The sequence below is a fragment of the Oncorhynchus tshawytscha genome, linkage group LG29 (assembly GCF_018296145.1).
Source record: "Oncorhynchus tshawytscha isolate Ot180627B linkage group LG29, Otsh_v2.0, whole genome shotgun sequence".
In the NCBI taxonomy this organism is placed as follows: Eukaryota; Metazoa; Chordata; class Actinopteri; order Salmoniformes; family Salmonidae; genus Oncorhynchus; species Oncorhynchus tshawytscha.
In genome coordinates this window covers 10,370,748-10,385,858 of record NC_056457.1, presented here as the reverse complement: position 1 = coordinate 10,385,858, position 15,111 = coordinate 10,370,748, and the positions used below count along the sequence as shown (strand labels likewise).

The 15,111-nt window shown below is 41.3% G+C and overlaps 1 protein-coding gene across 5 annotated transcripts; it reads right to left on the bottom strand.

The window, feature by feature from the left end:
* Positions 1-7,073: 7,073 nt before the first annotated feature.
* Positions 7,074-13,402, bottom strand: adcyap1a (adenylate cyclase activating polypeptide 1a). 5 transcript variants are annotated; one of them, XM_024393018.2, is made up of 7 exons: positions 13,083-13,401; positions 12,665-12,769; positions 11,529-11,663; positions 10,956-11,060; positions 10,272-10,406; positions 9,671-9,791; positions 7,074-7,591 (listed from the first exon to the last, which is right to left on the bottom strand). In XM_024393018.2, exons 2-7 carry the CDS (start codon positions 12,760-12,762, stop codon positions 7,583-7,585), a joined length of 603 nt encoding a protein of 200 aa, XP_024248786.1. In that variant the 5' UTR covers positions 12,763-12,769; positions 13,083-13,401; the 3' UTR covers positions 7,074-7,582. The 5 variants fall into 5 exon arrangements, with proteins under 5 accessions (XP_024248786.1, XP_024248783.1, XP_024248785.1 ...); XM_024393015.2 differs by having other exon boundaries at positions 7,074-9,791; positions 13,083-13,402; XM_024393017.2 differs by having other exon boundaries at positions 7,074-9,791; positions 12,665-12,766; positions 13,083-13,402.
* Between the last annotated feature and the right edge of the window lie 1,709 nt (positions 13,403-15,111).

Sequence of the window (15,111 nt, the reverse complement as noted above, 5' to 3'; positions counted from 1 at the left end):
TCCAAAAGTTTCATCAAATTATTTTTTACACAGTTGTTTCAGATACCCCCAAGTGTCCTATAATAGACAATAAAATAGTGCTATGGTCCATGTTATCGCTATCTTAAAACAAGCATTTGGTAATTAGGGCAGTAATGTAATACACAAAAAAACGAAGTATTCAGAAGAATGCATTGGACTTGAGCATTGTAAACGTCGGCCATGTCTGCCTCTGGCTTTCACCATCGCTAAAAAGTAGATCAGAGCCCTAATAAAGGTTCTTGTCAAGCCCGAAATACCAAGGTCGTCACAAAATGCAGCCTAAATCACACGAATAAGCCAAGAACTCCTCGTTCAGATAACGGATTATGGGGCGGCAGGGTAGCCTAGTGGTTAGAGCGTTGGACCAAATTTGTACCAGGTACAAATCTGTTGTTCTGCCCCTGAACAGGCAGTTAACCCACTGTTCCTAGGCTGTCATTGAAAATAAGAATTTGTTCTTAACTGACATGTCTGGTTAAATAGGCAAGTCTGTTCTGAGCACATAGACTCACCGTACGAAATGATATGTTGTTTAACTTAAGCTAACGTTACCGAAAAACAATGGCCAAGCTCACCATGTTCAAATTTGCATGACCAAATCAACTCAAAGATTTGGTTTGAAGTTACTTAGAGGTTATTTGGCCACAACGTTTGAACATGGTGAGCTTTCTCCTATCACTCACATTGTTTTGGGATTATTTTGGCTACAGTTCGCTCAAATTGGCAGTGGTTTTTGAAAAAAATTCTGATTCATGATTGTCTATCTCTCCTGGCCCCACAGATTACCTTCTGGGTAAATGGTAAAAACTTGAAATATTCTCTGACTAGCTAAATTGGATGACGTTTTATATTGAGAAAGTCTTTATAAAAACCATCAAAAGTGATATCTTTGTACGTTGCTTTTATTAAGAGGTTAAGGTGTGACACAATAGTCATTATTTAATTACCTTTGTTCTAGTTTGGTAATTCATCAATCAATCACTCAAACATTAATAATGATATCTTACCTAGCTTGATGACTAAGTCCATTTTAGCTTATTGTCATGTTAAATTGTGTAGAAATGCAGGAAAGCCCCCCACACACACATACAAGAAAACGCCCTACTCACACACACAACCCCCACTCCTCACATCGCAAACACAAACACCTCATGTAAGCCAAACACAGCTCTACGTTCCCCAAACACGTTTCCATCCATGCTGCATTGTTGAGCAGTCAGACTGGCAGCACCCAGAGGGAGGTGCTGATGAAAGGGCTGTGGCATGTGGATTCCCCTCCAGAAAGCTGTCACTCAGCCGGCCTCCACATGGCCATGGGGTTCCTCGGGTGGGGCGGAGATGTGTGGAGCAGGGGGCGGGGCGGGTGGGTTGAGGGGGGGTGGGGTAGAGGGGCTAGGCAGAGTGCATGATGACAACAATACTGTAACAACAAAGCAGTAGAGAGCGAGGAAAGACCTTTGTTGATCTCAATCCCCATCTCACTCTCTCTCATCTCGCTCTCTAGCTCTGGCTGTGGTATCTCTATCTCTTTGTATCTTTCTATCTCAATCTCTTTGTATCTTTCTGTCTCAATCTCTTTGTATCTTTCTATCTCAATCTCTTTGTATCTTTCTATCTCTTTGTATCTTTCTATCTATATCTCTGTGTCTTTCTATCTCTATCTCTTTGTATCTTTCTATCTCAATCTCTTTGTATCTTTCTATCTCAATCTCTTTGTATCTTTCTGTCTCTATCTCTTTGTATCTTTCTATCTCAATCTCTGTATCTTTCTGTCTCAATCTCTTTGTATCTTTCTGTCTCAATCTCTTTGTATCTTTCTATCTCTTTGTATCTTTCTATCTCAATCTCTTTGTATCTTTCTATCTCAATCTCTTTGTATCTTTCTGTCTCAATCTCTTTGTATCTTTCTATCTCAATCTCTTTGTATCTTTCTATCTCTTTGATCTTTCTATCTCTATCTCTGTATCTTTCTATCTCTATCTCTTTGTATCTTTCTATCTCTTTGTATCTTTCTATCTCAATCTCTTTGTATCTTTCTATCTCAATCTCTTTGTATCTTTCTATCTCTATCTCTTTGTATCTTTCTATCTCTATCTCTTTTCAGCTTTCTTTCTCAATCTGTGACAGGATTCAGTAATTGGAGGCAGGTTTTCTGGCCACACCCAGACATTGATTGGAGATCAATAAGTGAGTCAGTTAGATATATCTATTACAGAGCTGGAAGCAGGAATATTAAATATGAAAGGGCAAGCGAGAGGGAGCGGTAGCTAGGCAAAGAGACGGGGGAGAGAGAAACACAGTGGGGGGGAGGGAGAGACATGGAGGCTAGGAATAAAAGAGTGATATGCCTGTCACTGTTGAACCATTTAACCATGTTACTGTACACTCCACCAGGTAAAATAAAAAAGACAAATGAGAACAACGATAAATACATTCTCAAACTCCATGCCATAATGAAAGTTTGATCTACACATCCTTATTTTCATGGATTTTTCAGTAAACTACAAGGATATGAAACACTTCGGCTGCACATCAGGCTGGCGGTATAGAAAGGTAACTGTATCTCTGTATCTTATGCCTGTCTGAGCCTGTGTTTGTGTGTGGTTTGATGCTTTTGTCTCATTTTATGAAGCAGTGTATGGCTGTGGTTGTCTGCATACTGTAGTTGTGTGAAGCTGTGTGTGTCTTTGTGTGATTGTGCTACTAGGATATGACACTGAGGCTCTGTGGTGTGTCTGGGTGTGTCTGGGTGTGTCTGGGTGTGTCTGTGTGTGTGTGTGTGTGTGTGTGTGTGTGTGTGTGTGTGTGTGTGTGTGTGTGTGTGTGTGTGTGTGTGTGTGTGTGTGTGTGTGTGTGTGTGTGTGTGTGTGTGTTGTGTGTGTGTGTGTGTGTGTGTGCGTGTGTGTGTGTGTTGTTAGGATCTGGCACTACCTCTCTCTGCCTCTGAGAACCCATTCATCAATAGCCCCTCCCTGCTGCCATCAGAGCTGGTAAAACAGAGCGCGGCCAGCGCCGAGTCCACCGACAAAAGCCATTTGAGTGAAATATATCTAGTAGGATCTTCAGATGTCTATGAAGGCCACCACTGCCCCGCCCAGCTCCACCGCATCCCTAGTGCATCCTACTGTGGCCCGTTGCCTGGCAACACAGGCTGATTGGGTTAGCAGGGTTAAGAGGGGGTCTGGCACCGGGCTAGAGGAATCAGATCACTCCCATTGATCATCCTCTCTCCGCGCTCCACTGAGGTCCGGGGCTGGGAGGGAGGGGGTTATTATGCATGTAGGGTGAAAGGGGGAAGACACACCAGGCTTTATGAGGCTTTGGCGACAACCTCAACCTGACATCCTTACTGTACAGTTTGCCCTGCAGACGGTTTGTAACCGCGACTCCTCAATCTCCCATCGACTTCTGATGACATTTTAATTGAACCATTGTGGGGGAGAAAATGGCAGGTGGAGCAGGGCTGGGTTGGTTGGTCGTAGGCAGAGTCTGTGATGTCTGTGAAAGGTCCCTGGCCGTCCCTGCGGTGGCCACATAAAATGTGGGGGGCTCAGTTTGAGGTCATTAGCTCCAATCCGGCGCGACAGGCATTAAAAAGTTCCGCTGCCGTCCAGCTGGGGGGGTTCATGGTGGAATTCCAGGTACCTCTGAGAGGCACGACCCAGCAGGGGCACCACCTCACACCTCCACCCCCTTCTGGGGCAGACCCAGGGTGCCCCAGAGGGCACAGAGACAGTGGCCTGACACAGGACCCAACTCTGATTAGCATCACCACCGCAGTGGAACACAGTCAGGCCTCGTAATGCCACTCCACTGAGCACTAAGTCAACCATATAGATGAAACTCACCCAGAACACAGGTGTGGAAACAAAACTAAAAAAGGCAATCAACCAAAATAAGTCCAAACAGCATAGTACGTGCTTTTTTTTTTTTTTTACAGCACTTGATTCCTGTGACAACTCTTTTCGTACATATCATGTTCATTCCACACAAATCATGTGGTGCTCATTTTCACTTCTAAGATGGACGTGAAGGTCTGTCTTCTGTTGTCTTCTGCTTTGTTACTATGGGGACTGAGGCACTGGGTGTTCTTGTAGCTATTGTGGGACTGGACCCTTGACAAAGCAGCAACCCACAAGCAGCCTGTTAAGAGCCTGCCTGCCTGGGTATAAAGCTAGAATCCTTCATTTAAACCATAACAAAGCATATCCCTGCCCCTGTTTTGATAAAAAGCTACGGGGTGGGGCTGAATAAATGTAACCACTCTTAGATTCATAGACAGAGCTATGGCTGCCATCCATGAAATAAAATGTGTAGTTGTAAGTGTTTTGAGGCTATACCATGTTTGTTTACACTCACAACGTTTACGAACATTGTAGTCAAACAAGCTTATATTTTAGGTTCCAATGGGGTACGGCAGTTCAGCTGAGCTCATGAGGCATTTATAAGTTATATTCTTCAAGAATCAAAATTACATTACAAATTTAAAAGTCCAAAACTTGATATAAAATCAAAGGGCTCAATTCAGTCTGTATTGCTGTTTAAAGGTAATGACCTATTGAGCCGACATCTACAGCGTTTACCGTGAATGCAGTCTCCGCTAAGGCGGGAACACTGCCTTTAAATTTCAGTCATGAGAGCCCTAACGATTCTAGCTTTAATGTGTATGTGAAGTGAGTCATGTGTCTAAAATACATATTTACAGTTAAGTAAATAGTCTACATGACCAAAAGTATGTGGACACCTTTTTTCAAAATTATGGGCATTAATATGGAGTTGGTCCTCCCTTTGCTGCTATAACAGCCTCCGCTCTACTATGAAGGCTTTCCACTAGATGTTGGAACATTGCTGCTGGGACTTGCTTCCATTCAGCCACAAGAGCATTAGTTAGGTCGGGCACTGATGTTAGGCAATTAGGCCTGGCTCCCAGTTGGCGTTCCAATTCATCCCAAAGGTGTTCAGTTCAGGGCTCTGTGCAGACCAGTTTAGTTCCTCCACACCGATCTCGACAAACTATTTCTGTATGGACCTCGCTTTGTGCACAGGGGCATTGTCATGCTGAAACAGGAAAGGGCCTTCCCCAAACTGATGCCACAAAGTTGGAAGCACAGAATCATCTAGAATTTCAATGTATGTTGTAGTGGCCCCATACCATTATTCTTCCTCCACCAAACTTTATAGTTGGCACTATGTATTGGAGCATGTAGCGTTCTCCCGGCATAAGCCAAACCTAGATTCGGCCGTCGGACTGCCAGATGGTGAAACGTGATTCATGACTCCAGAGATCGCATTTCCACAGCTCCGGAGTGCAATGGCGGTGAGCTTTACACCACTCCAGCCGACGCTTGGTATTGCGCATGGTGATCTTGGGCTTGTGTTCGGCTGCTCGGCCATTGAAAACCAATTCATGAAGCTCCCGACGAACAGTTCTTGAGCTGACGTTGCTTCCAGAGGCAGTATAGCCCCAAGGACAGATGATTTTTACTTGCTACCCGCTTCAGCACTCGGCGGTCCCGTTCTGTGAACTTGTGTGGCTTACCACTTAGCAGTTGAGCCGTTGCTGCTCCTAGACTCTCACACTTCACAGTAACAGCACTTACTGTTTACTGGGGACGCTCTAGCAGGGCAGATATTTGACGAACTGACTTGTTGGAAAGGTGTCATCCTATGACGGTGCCACGCTGAATGTCACTGAGCTCTTCAGTAAGGCCATTCTACTGCCAATGTTTGTCAATGGAGATTGCATGGCTGTGTGCTCGATTTTACATACCTGTCAGCGACTGGTGGGGCTGAAATAGTCAATTCCACTAATTTTAAGGGGTGTCCACATACTTTTTTATATATAGTGTGTGTCTGATTCATCCATAACCTCACACTAAGATATGGAGCAACATGACGTTATTGATTAGTGTTGTGTACGGTAATATTGACTGCTTTGGATGGAGTTTCCAGCTTCGAGCCACCTCAGTAGCTACAGACACTTGTTGGATTGGCTATGTAGTATGCCATCTGTTTGCATACATTTCCATGTGTGTATTGGATATAACTTGTTGGTTGACTGTTTAGCATGTTGAGTTAACTTGGTGTTTTGCTATGTTTGTAAGGATGCAAAATGTTCTCTTTTACTTCAGTTTGCTCCTCAATTTGTGCACCTTGGTTGGAGAGGGAGGTAGTGGCAATGTTCCTTTTCCTTTGCTACGAGAGTAAAAATCTGTTATTGAGAATGGGAGGTATGGTATATACTATAGGCTTTTTAGAGATGCCACCATGGTCTGAGATCTTCGTCCGTGACGTCGTAGTCGGATGCTGGGTATAGCAGGACAGCAGTGGGTGGTACTGGTCGGGTGATCCCTCCCATGTCTGACCCTCCACTGGTGCCATCCCAAGGGAGTCTGGGGATATGGGGGTATGGACACACGGGCAAGTGAAGTGTCAGGGTTTCACAAAATTCACACCAAACAGCAATTTAGTGTTCTCTGATTCTCGGAAACCAGAGCAGAGGCAGCAGTCTGGCTTTTTCATCCTCATACCCATGATTCCTATGGGTAGTGGTATCTTATTGTAGATGTACTATTCACAGTAATTTGTTTATTTGTTTAGTAAGGCATCCACACTCAGCAAGGGAAATTGTTTTATACTTCTAGCAGCAGAACATGGACATGTTTAACACTGGTGCTTTTAGAAGAATGTAGTTATGGACACTTAGTTCCTTCTATATCCATTTGTTGTTTTTGTTTGTTGATTGTTTAAGATAATTATTTAAACCCCTATTTAATTCTGTGATACCCATTAGGTGCCTATTCTTTCATTTAGTCCTCTCCTCCTCTGTAATCTGTCTCTCTTTAGGCATTTTGGTGTGATGGGCTAGTGAAAAAGTACACCTATCGGACGGATGCACCATAATATCTGTGGAGTGGGACTAAGATTGGCTAACAATTACCGTGTATTGTTGTATAGAAATGGTACTGCAGAGTTATCTGTACTAGCATTCTCTCGTATGTGCTCAGGGAAACTACTTATAGTGTTATGTGTTTCAAAGATTAGACAAATTGTGTTGTTTACAAAAATTTATTCATACAAATCTTACAACACCTTTTTATTAGACATTTATAGACTTGACCCTTGACCCTTGCGGGTTCGCCATTTTTTCTTCTTCATTATAATAGTACTCTCTAATATCAATTTTCTACACAATAAATATATGTTTTAAGTTTAATCTTCACGTTTAGTAAGGCTGTTGGCGCTTTCAAAATGATACACATTATGGAGAGAGGGCAATCATGATGTTTGCAACTATCTATCACAATTATCTAAGTCTATGTGCTCTAAAAAAAATCAAAAACAACCACCAAAAGAAATGATCGCGAGCAAGAGTGCTCGGAGACTACACCGAATGGCACTAAAGATCCAATCAAATGTCTGCGCAACACAAAAACAACAACCAAAGGGTGGAATGTAAGCTGATGATGTGCAGCATTGTAGGGCTACTAAATAGCCATCTGTGATTCGTGGCGATTTTAAAGTCGGAGCAAGGCACCACAGCCGCAAGCTGCATCCTGCGTCACAAAGCCTGGAGGGGAATGCAGAATTAAAGAAAGATTGATTTCATACACACAGGCACAGATCGAAGAACTTTGTCCTACTGCTCAGTGTCACAAAGCTCAAACCTAACCTACATTGTCTGTAGAATCTGCCTGTTGCATTATTGGAGTTAGATCTCCCTGCTTTTTAGGCAAGTGGGCTAATGAGGTGTTGGGACCAGGAAGGGGAAGTATACTGTGGGGATTCAGAAGCAACATTTTTCATGATCTTATTAGCTATTTTTTTTATGCTGCCAAAACCCGGGATTGGCTATTACAGAAGTCGCTAACCCAATCATGCTTCTAGTTAGAAGAAGTGTGGCTTGTTCTGTCTGAGTAACCATTGTCTATATGTCACTGATGGGTGCAAGTGAGAAGAGAGGCTAGGTTCTTCTAATGAAGTGTGGAAACCTTTGCCTGGTAACTCCCTTTTAAAGCCAAAGACCACTGTTTTGCTCTCTCAAATTGATTGGTCATGGACTCTCCCCCTTTCTCTGTGTCCCTCTTTCTCTGTGTCCCTCTTTCTCTTTGTTCTCCTCTCTCACACCCACTATCCTCCTTCCTCTCTCTTCTTCCCACTCCTCTCATACTTGGGTCTATCTAGCACTCAACAGGTTCTCTGCTACTCTTCTTGTGATCATTTACATCAACAGCAAAGAGGCAAGTAAACTGAGGAGCTAGTTTGGGATTGGTGGTGTTCAGAATAGTACAGGCACGGTTCATTATGTTTAAGGCTTTATCTAACTGTTGATTAGGTAGAAGTTTTACTGTGCTGCGCTTGGGCTGCCAGGATAGGTCATTAAAAACAACGATCATTCAAGAATTGTTTTTGGCATATATTACATTTGGAATGTAACAAAATCTTGCCTCAAGTCCCATTGAGAAGAGACTAAAAGGACAACATGACAAGACTCTTTCTAAGAGCTTCTCCTCTGCAGTACATTCATCCGAGTTTCCTCGACAGAGGACAGGGGTCAGACGTTCAATCACACACGTTGTGCAGTAATGTTTGGGAAGAACAAAAACAAAACAACATCCAGAAACACAGATATGTAGATACGTCAATCAGTGAGCAAACAAAACCAGCCAATTGCAGTAGTTTGCACAGATTTTGTGGCTAGTGCAATTACTTTAATCATGCAGTCTAGCTTTACATTGGTTCACATGACAATAGAGGGGAAGCACAGTAGAGCAACCAGGAAGGTGCAACACATACGTCTTCAGATTACCTCTGCAATGTTCCTCATGAAAAATAACAACATTTGTGAAATTAAATGAAGCCATATAAAAAGTATCATGTTAGTCGAAACGGTCTGAATTTTTTCTTTCGAGTCTGCTAACATTCTAGGTTATTCTATGTTCATGATACTTCTTATGTGGCGAGAAGAGACATATGGAAAACCTTTAACAGCATTCCAGGTTTTCAAGATCTTTTCAAACACATGGATAGCACTAGAGAGGAACACAAGATAGATACTTTGCACAAAGTTCAAAAGTGTAAGCTTATTTTCGTTAACACTGAAGAAGAACAACCGGAAGAAAAGAAAAAGCTCAAAAGCACTCTGGTCCTCATCTTATATATCGGGGTCGTATAGGGGTCAAAGGGTCATTCTAACAAGTATTTCACTTTCGTGGCTGGATTACCACCATATGTAAGGCTTCTAAAGCCAGTTGGGTCATGTCTGTTTTGGTCTTAAATTATTCATTTCTTTATAATACTGTTTGACATCACATTATTATCCTACAGCCTATGATAGGATATTTATGGGGAATTTAAAAAAATATGTACAGTATATCGACACACGGTATATGTGTATAACATATCTATGCATCTATATTCACGTTCATACATATTCTGTACATGCATGCTTGACATGCATTATATAGGTGTGAATATAGTAGATACAGTATCTCTAGAGAGACAGGAGCACAATTGAGGAAAGGAGGCGATTGGGTTGTAATCAAGTATTTGGAGCGTAAGATCACAGGTTTAGGTTACGGTGAGAAAAAGAGGGAGAGACAGGAGACATCCCTCAAGACAAGGCCTCGGGAAAGAGCCTGGAACTCACCGGAAATTCGGGAGAGAACTGTTTCAGCCAGTCTCCCAAAATAGCCTCAAACTCATCCCCATCTGGGAGGGCATCAAAGTCTATGTCTTGTAGAATATGGTGAAAACCTAAGTCTTCAGGGCTGTTGTAAATAAAGACACTATTCTCTTAATTTCAGTTGCCAAAAATGTACATTCAATACATGAATTGTCTTTTAAACTATTTATTTTCCTCACATTCATATATTTAAATGTTTAAAAGACAGGGTAAAGAGCATATTGATCATTTGCTCATAATTTAATCTTATTTTATAAGTAGGTCTAAAAATAAATAAATATAGGCTATATTTAGGTTGAACAAAAAAGATTGGTCCATAAAGTAGATCTGTGCGTTCTCAAGTGCTAAAGTACAAAAGAAAAACAATATTATTATCAAAATATTCATTTTAATGGCTTTACTTCATACATAAATACATGTTTAAAGAACACAAGAGCGATCCACTGATTGATTGTTCAGTTATCTCAAAATGACTTGATCTGGGCTGTACACACATGGTAGTTTGGGTTAGCAACGCTACAAATACGCTAGCCGGCGTCCTTTGTTTCTATATCTCTGTCTATACCTTTTCCCAAGGACTGCCGCCAGGTATTTCTTGACTGCCATTTGCTTTCGGTAGCGGCTGTAGCTATCTGTGAAGATCCCATCCGAATGTCGCTTTGACAGAGGCTCTGTGTCGTCTTCCATGGTGCTCCCTCCACTAGAAAGGGGAAGAGTAGAAGAGTTCTCTCTGTTAGGAGACGTATACCCTGCCTCGGAGGACTGTAGCCCATAGGATGCGCTGCACAGTTCTGATTTAAACTTACGCTTTTAAATCAACCCTCCGAAATATATTTTTATTTCGATATCATCATGGTTAGGCTGGCTGGTTGAGGATATTGTAGGGAATAATTGAAGCCTATATTTATCTTCAACCCTTGGGACTAATCCACCACATTAATTATTCATAATGAAAAGTAAATGTATTCAGCCACGTGTATCATGTGCTTTGCTCCTTAAAGAGACAATATCAGCACTGAGATTCACCGATTCGATCTAATGCCGCACCCGGATTTGCACTCTTGAAGATTTTATCAAGTCAACCTACTCTGCGCGTCAAGGCGTCAAATTCAGGTGGGAAGACCACACACATAGACACACGGGAAAATTAAACGAAACAGAATGAATATCAGAGTTAAAAGAAAAACGAACACCAAAAAATAACTTAGATCACAAAATAAGAGACGACAACCAAAGAAGATGTCCTTACCCTACACGCTTTGCCATCAGAGAATGAAGATATTTTCTTGCTGATAACTGACCCAGCGCTTTCCTGTAGGCTTTATTAAACATTCCGTCTGCATGCCTTTCCGTTCTGGGATGATAAAACGCCAAACAATAAATGACCACACTCAACACACACCCAGCGTTAAGTGGCAACATTAATGTAGCCTATACCAAATCCAACTCGTCATATGAGCTGTTTTCCAAAATGTGATCTTAAATAGTGAATAGTTACTTTTATGACTTTGGAAATGGCCAGTTCAGATTAAAGGTGTTTCGTTATGCTTACATGTGCTCAGTAAATAGCCTACTTTCTACTACATTATACCACAAAAGCTTTCCGATCAGTTTCGTTGGAATACCAGGGTACCAGTACCACCGACCCCCCCAAAAAAAAAGGTTCTTCAACAAAATGTGATTATTGACAGTACAGTACATTTACTAACACACAACATATAACATAGAATAACAGAAATACGAGCCCAAATAATGAAATGTCTAGCAAGAACGTCAACAACATTACAAACAATAGGTTGAGAATAGTGATAATGATAGTCACCTTTTCTCTGGTGGGTAGTATAAAGTGTACAAGTCGTCAGCCACAGACGGGGGACTTCTTATAGCAATTTGATCGCTGTCAAAAGCCAAGGCCGGTAACGAATTCCCATCCTCGTCATAAACCTCATTTTCAAGTCTGAAATCGGAAATGCATTTGAATATTATATGCTTTTTGATCGTGCAATATCGTGACTAAACCAATTCTGAAAATAAACACATGAGTAAATGAGTAATGTATTTTTTAGATTGCAGCCTATATATTTTATATATACATGTTTGATACAATAGCCAACATGTATCTGCTTAAATTCTAAATAATTGTAATTGCTATCGGCCAATCCTAATTTGGCCACATCACTTTACAGAACAAATTTAGTCGAAACATGGGTTATAGCCCTTAAAAGGCAACCAAACCCCACCCCATCGGAAATAGGAAGAGAAAAACGTTTAATTTAAAATATTTGCCATTGTGAATGAAATAACATCATGACCTGATCTCAAAAAGAAAATGTAGAGTTGTCGTTCTAAAATAAAATGATGCAGATTATGACTTCTTAGTTAAGAGAATCACAATAAATCGATTTTGTTATTCTGTGAATTAGTGGCTCCTTCGTTTGCCTCATTCCTCAGAAAATTACGCCTCTCTGTCATTCCCATGGGACGCGTCTGCACGCAGAGCTACAGTTCTGTATCAGACGCTTGATCTACCAATAGCTGCTAATATGCCCTGTTCCAGTGACATGATTCCAAGTGCTCTAAAGCCCCTCATAACAAAATATTGCGGCATATTGATACTGAAAATAAAACACATTTACCAGTATCTTCCAATGTAGGCTATGGCATTAATTTTATACCCAAATTAATAAGATGCTCTGAAAATGTAAAAAATATTGCGTATTAATTTAGCTATAAACGAAATAAAAATTATACACACATTGATTGAACGAAAAAAAAATGTGTGTAGCATTAAATGGCATAGGTCTATATACCTATGTGGTTGCAGGTATAACTGATAAACAAACTGCTGTGCTCGTCCCAGGCGCTCAGCAGCAGAAACAATGCGTTTGCCAATGTTCAGTTTACAAATCCTTTACATGCAGAGATGCTCAGTTGAAGGAGGGGTGAACAGGTACCTACCTAAGGTTAGGATAGTTAAGCCCGAGAGGTGAGCAGTAGACACTGTAGTGCATTATGATTCCATAGATGAGTAAGGCTAAAGTCGCTTTACTAGACATTGTCCTGCTGTGGAAAAAAAATATCACAACGTTAAATGTGCGAAGGCTATCTAACATTTCCACAGTCAGACTGAGGAAAAACGAAATGAATGCATATTTTAAGAATGGATAGGTTATTCTTCAATTTTGGAGAATAATGTAATAAGCTTACAAAAATGATCAAAAACTCCCCATCTATTCAACAGTGCCTCAAAGTACCTAAAATGTGTTGACCCAAACATTCTAAAGTGTTAAACATTACCTCCAAACATTCTAAAGTACCCAAGCCTGTTGCTGTATTCTCGATTTGTGTGCGTAAAAGTTCGGAAAGCGTCACGTACCTATTGCAGTGTCGAAATAGACGCTGTATGCGATCCGGTTGCAACTACGACTGGGAGAGTGAGATAGTCTCTCTCTCTCTCCCTTTCTCTCCTTCCCTCTCTCTCTCCCCTTGCTTCTTCTGGAAAGCGTCTCTGCCGCCTCCTGTTGCTCCTTCAATTTGTCCAACCCTCCGTGCGGTCACACATAAAACGCGATTCTGGGATCTCTGTATGCACACAACCCCGGGAGAAAGAGGCCAAACATTTGTCTTCACAGAGGAAACTTTTTGTTCTGAAGACTTGCTTCCCTCGGCTTTTTTATTCTTGAATCGAATGGCATGCCTTTTTCACTAGTCACGTTAGGGGATACTATCTACGTCATCGCCCCCATCCTCTCCGAATGTAATAATGTAGTACTTTTCCTTTCCCGTCAATGAGATGGCCGGAGTCATAAAGTGCATATGCATGTTTAGTTCAATCACGTAATTGTGGGACAATGAATGAATGCTAATATTTGTCAACGTGACATAGATAGGCGGTATGCCAAGTGAGGTCAATGTGCGTGGTTCATTTCAATACCTCAATCAAATGACTAAAATCAAATCGCCCCCGTCAAACTTAAAACCAACCTGATCCACCCTTCAATTATAGCCATATATGGTGAAAATGATCAAGGTCAAGGGCGTGCATCTCCATTGGCCCATGATAGGTAGGCAACAGAGCGGGAGATGTCCAGTACTCAGGTGCTGAAACGAGGCAACCCTGGAACTAACAATGGTTGAATGGGCGCGTTTTAACAAGAATATGTGAAGGCTTGGGGTGCTTGTTGCACACAAAAAGTTGATTTGAAACAGGAAAACAGTATGTACATTCTCACTCTCTATTTAATGTTATTCTAAATGTTTTAGGACTTGATATAGCCTCCGTGCCTTCAACGCATTATACACCTAGACATAGGCTTTTCTCTGTTATGCACACGCTCGAACGAGTGGCGCAGCGGTGCTCCCGAGTGGCGCAGTGGTCTAAGGTACTGCATCTCAGTGCTAGAGGCGTCACTACAGACCCTGGTTCAATTCCAGGCTGTATCACAACCGGCCGTGATTGGGTGTACCATAGGGCGTCGCACAATTGGCCCAGCGTCGTTGGGGTTTGGCCGGGGTAGGCCGTCATTGTAAATAAGAATTTGTTCGCAACTGACTTGCCTAGTTTAATAAAGTAAAAAAATAAATAAATATATATATATATAGGGTTACTTAACAAGCCATAGAGGCCTATGACGTTTATTTACCATATGAGAATATTTGGATTTTTAGCATTTATTTGTTTATAAAACAAAGATTCCACAAGATGTCTAAAAAATACAACATGTACATTGTTGTAATTTGGATCTTCTACACAGATTCACAAATATTATTATATTGAAAATGATATCAAATGTTGTATCCAGTTTTTCAATATTATCTATAGGTGCTGAATGGAATTTTATGATGAGAAATAGCAATCAGTGGAAATGATAATGGAGAAGCAACATACTTTGTTTTATACAAAATCCCAAAGTTCCGCATGTTTTCATCATTCATGATTGACCATTGCCTGTCTGTCTATTTCACGCCCATGTCAGGATCATGTGTGGAATCTTTAGTGAATGATTCAGACCCTCACTCTGACGTATTGTGACGAACATTTAAGTACCGCTTGCAGATACTCGTGTACTTTTTGTATTTTTCATTCTAGGGATGAAACGAAAAGTTGCTCAGAAAAACGTCGCTTACATAAAGTGGCCGCTCCAAGCACCGCTGAGCGAGCACCGCTCCCAAGTGGTGATGTGGAGTAAGTGCGTCATAATGAGAAAGGTCGGTCATGAAGTTTGCCAACAATAAAGGCCCAGTGCAGTCAAACACGTGATTTTCCCGTGTTTTATATATATTCCCATAATACTGTGAAATTGTGAAAATAATGATAAAGCCCTTTTAGTGTAAAAACCGTTTGAAAAGACTGCCTGAAATTTCAGACTGACATCACCAGGCAGTAAATTAGTTAGCCTAATAGA

Bases quoted from the DNA above. Each gene is read 5' to 3' on its own strand.
- adcyap1a (XM_024393015.2), bottom strand. From the start codon at position 12,762: ATGTCTAGTAAAGCGACTTTAGCCTTACTCATCTATGGAATCATAATG. The intron at 11,664-12,664 runs GTAGGTACCTGT...TTCCGATTTCAG, and splicing joins CTTAACTATCCTAACCTTAG to ACTTGAAAATGAGGTTTATG. The intron at 11,061-11,528 runs GTGACTATCATT...TTATCATCCCAG, and splicing joins TACTACCCACCAGAGAAAAG to AACGGAAAGGCATGCAGACG.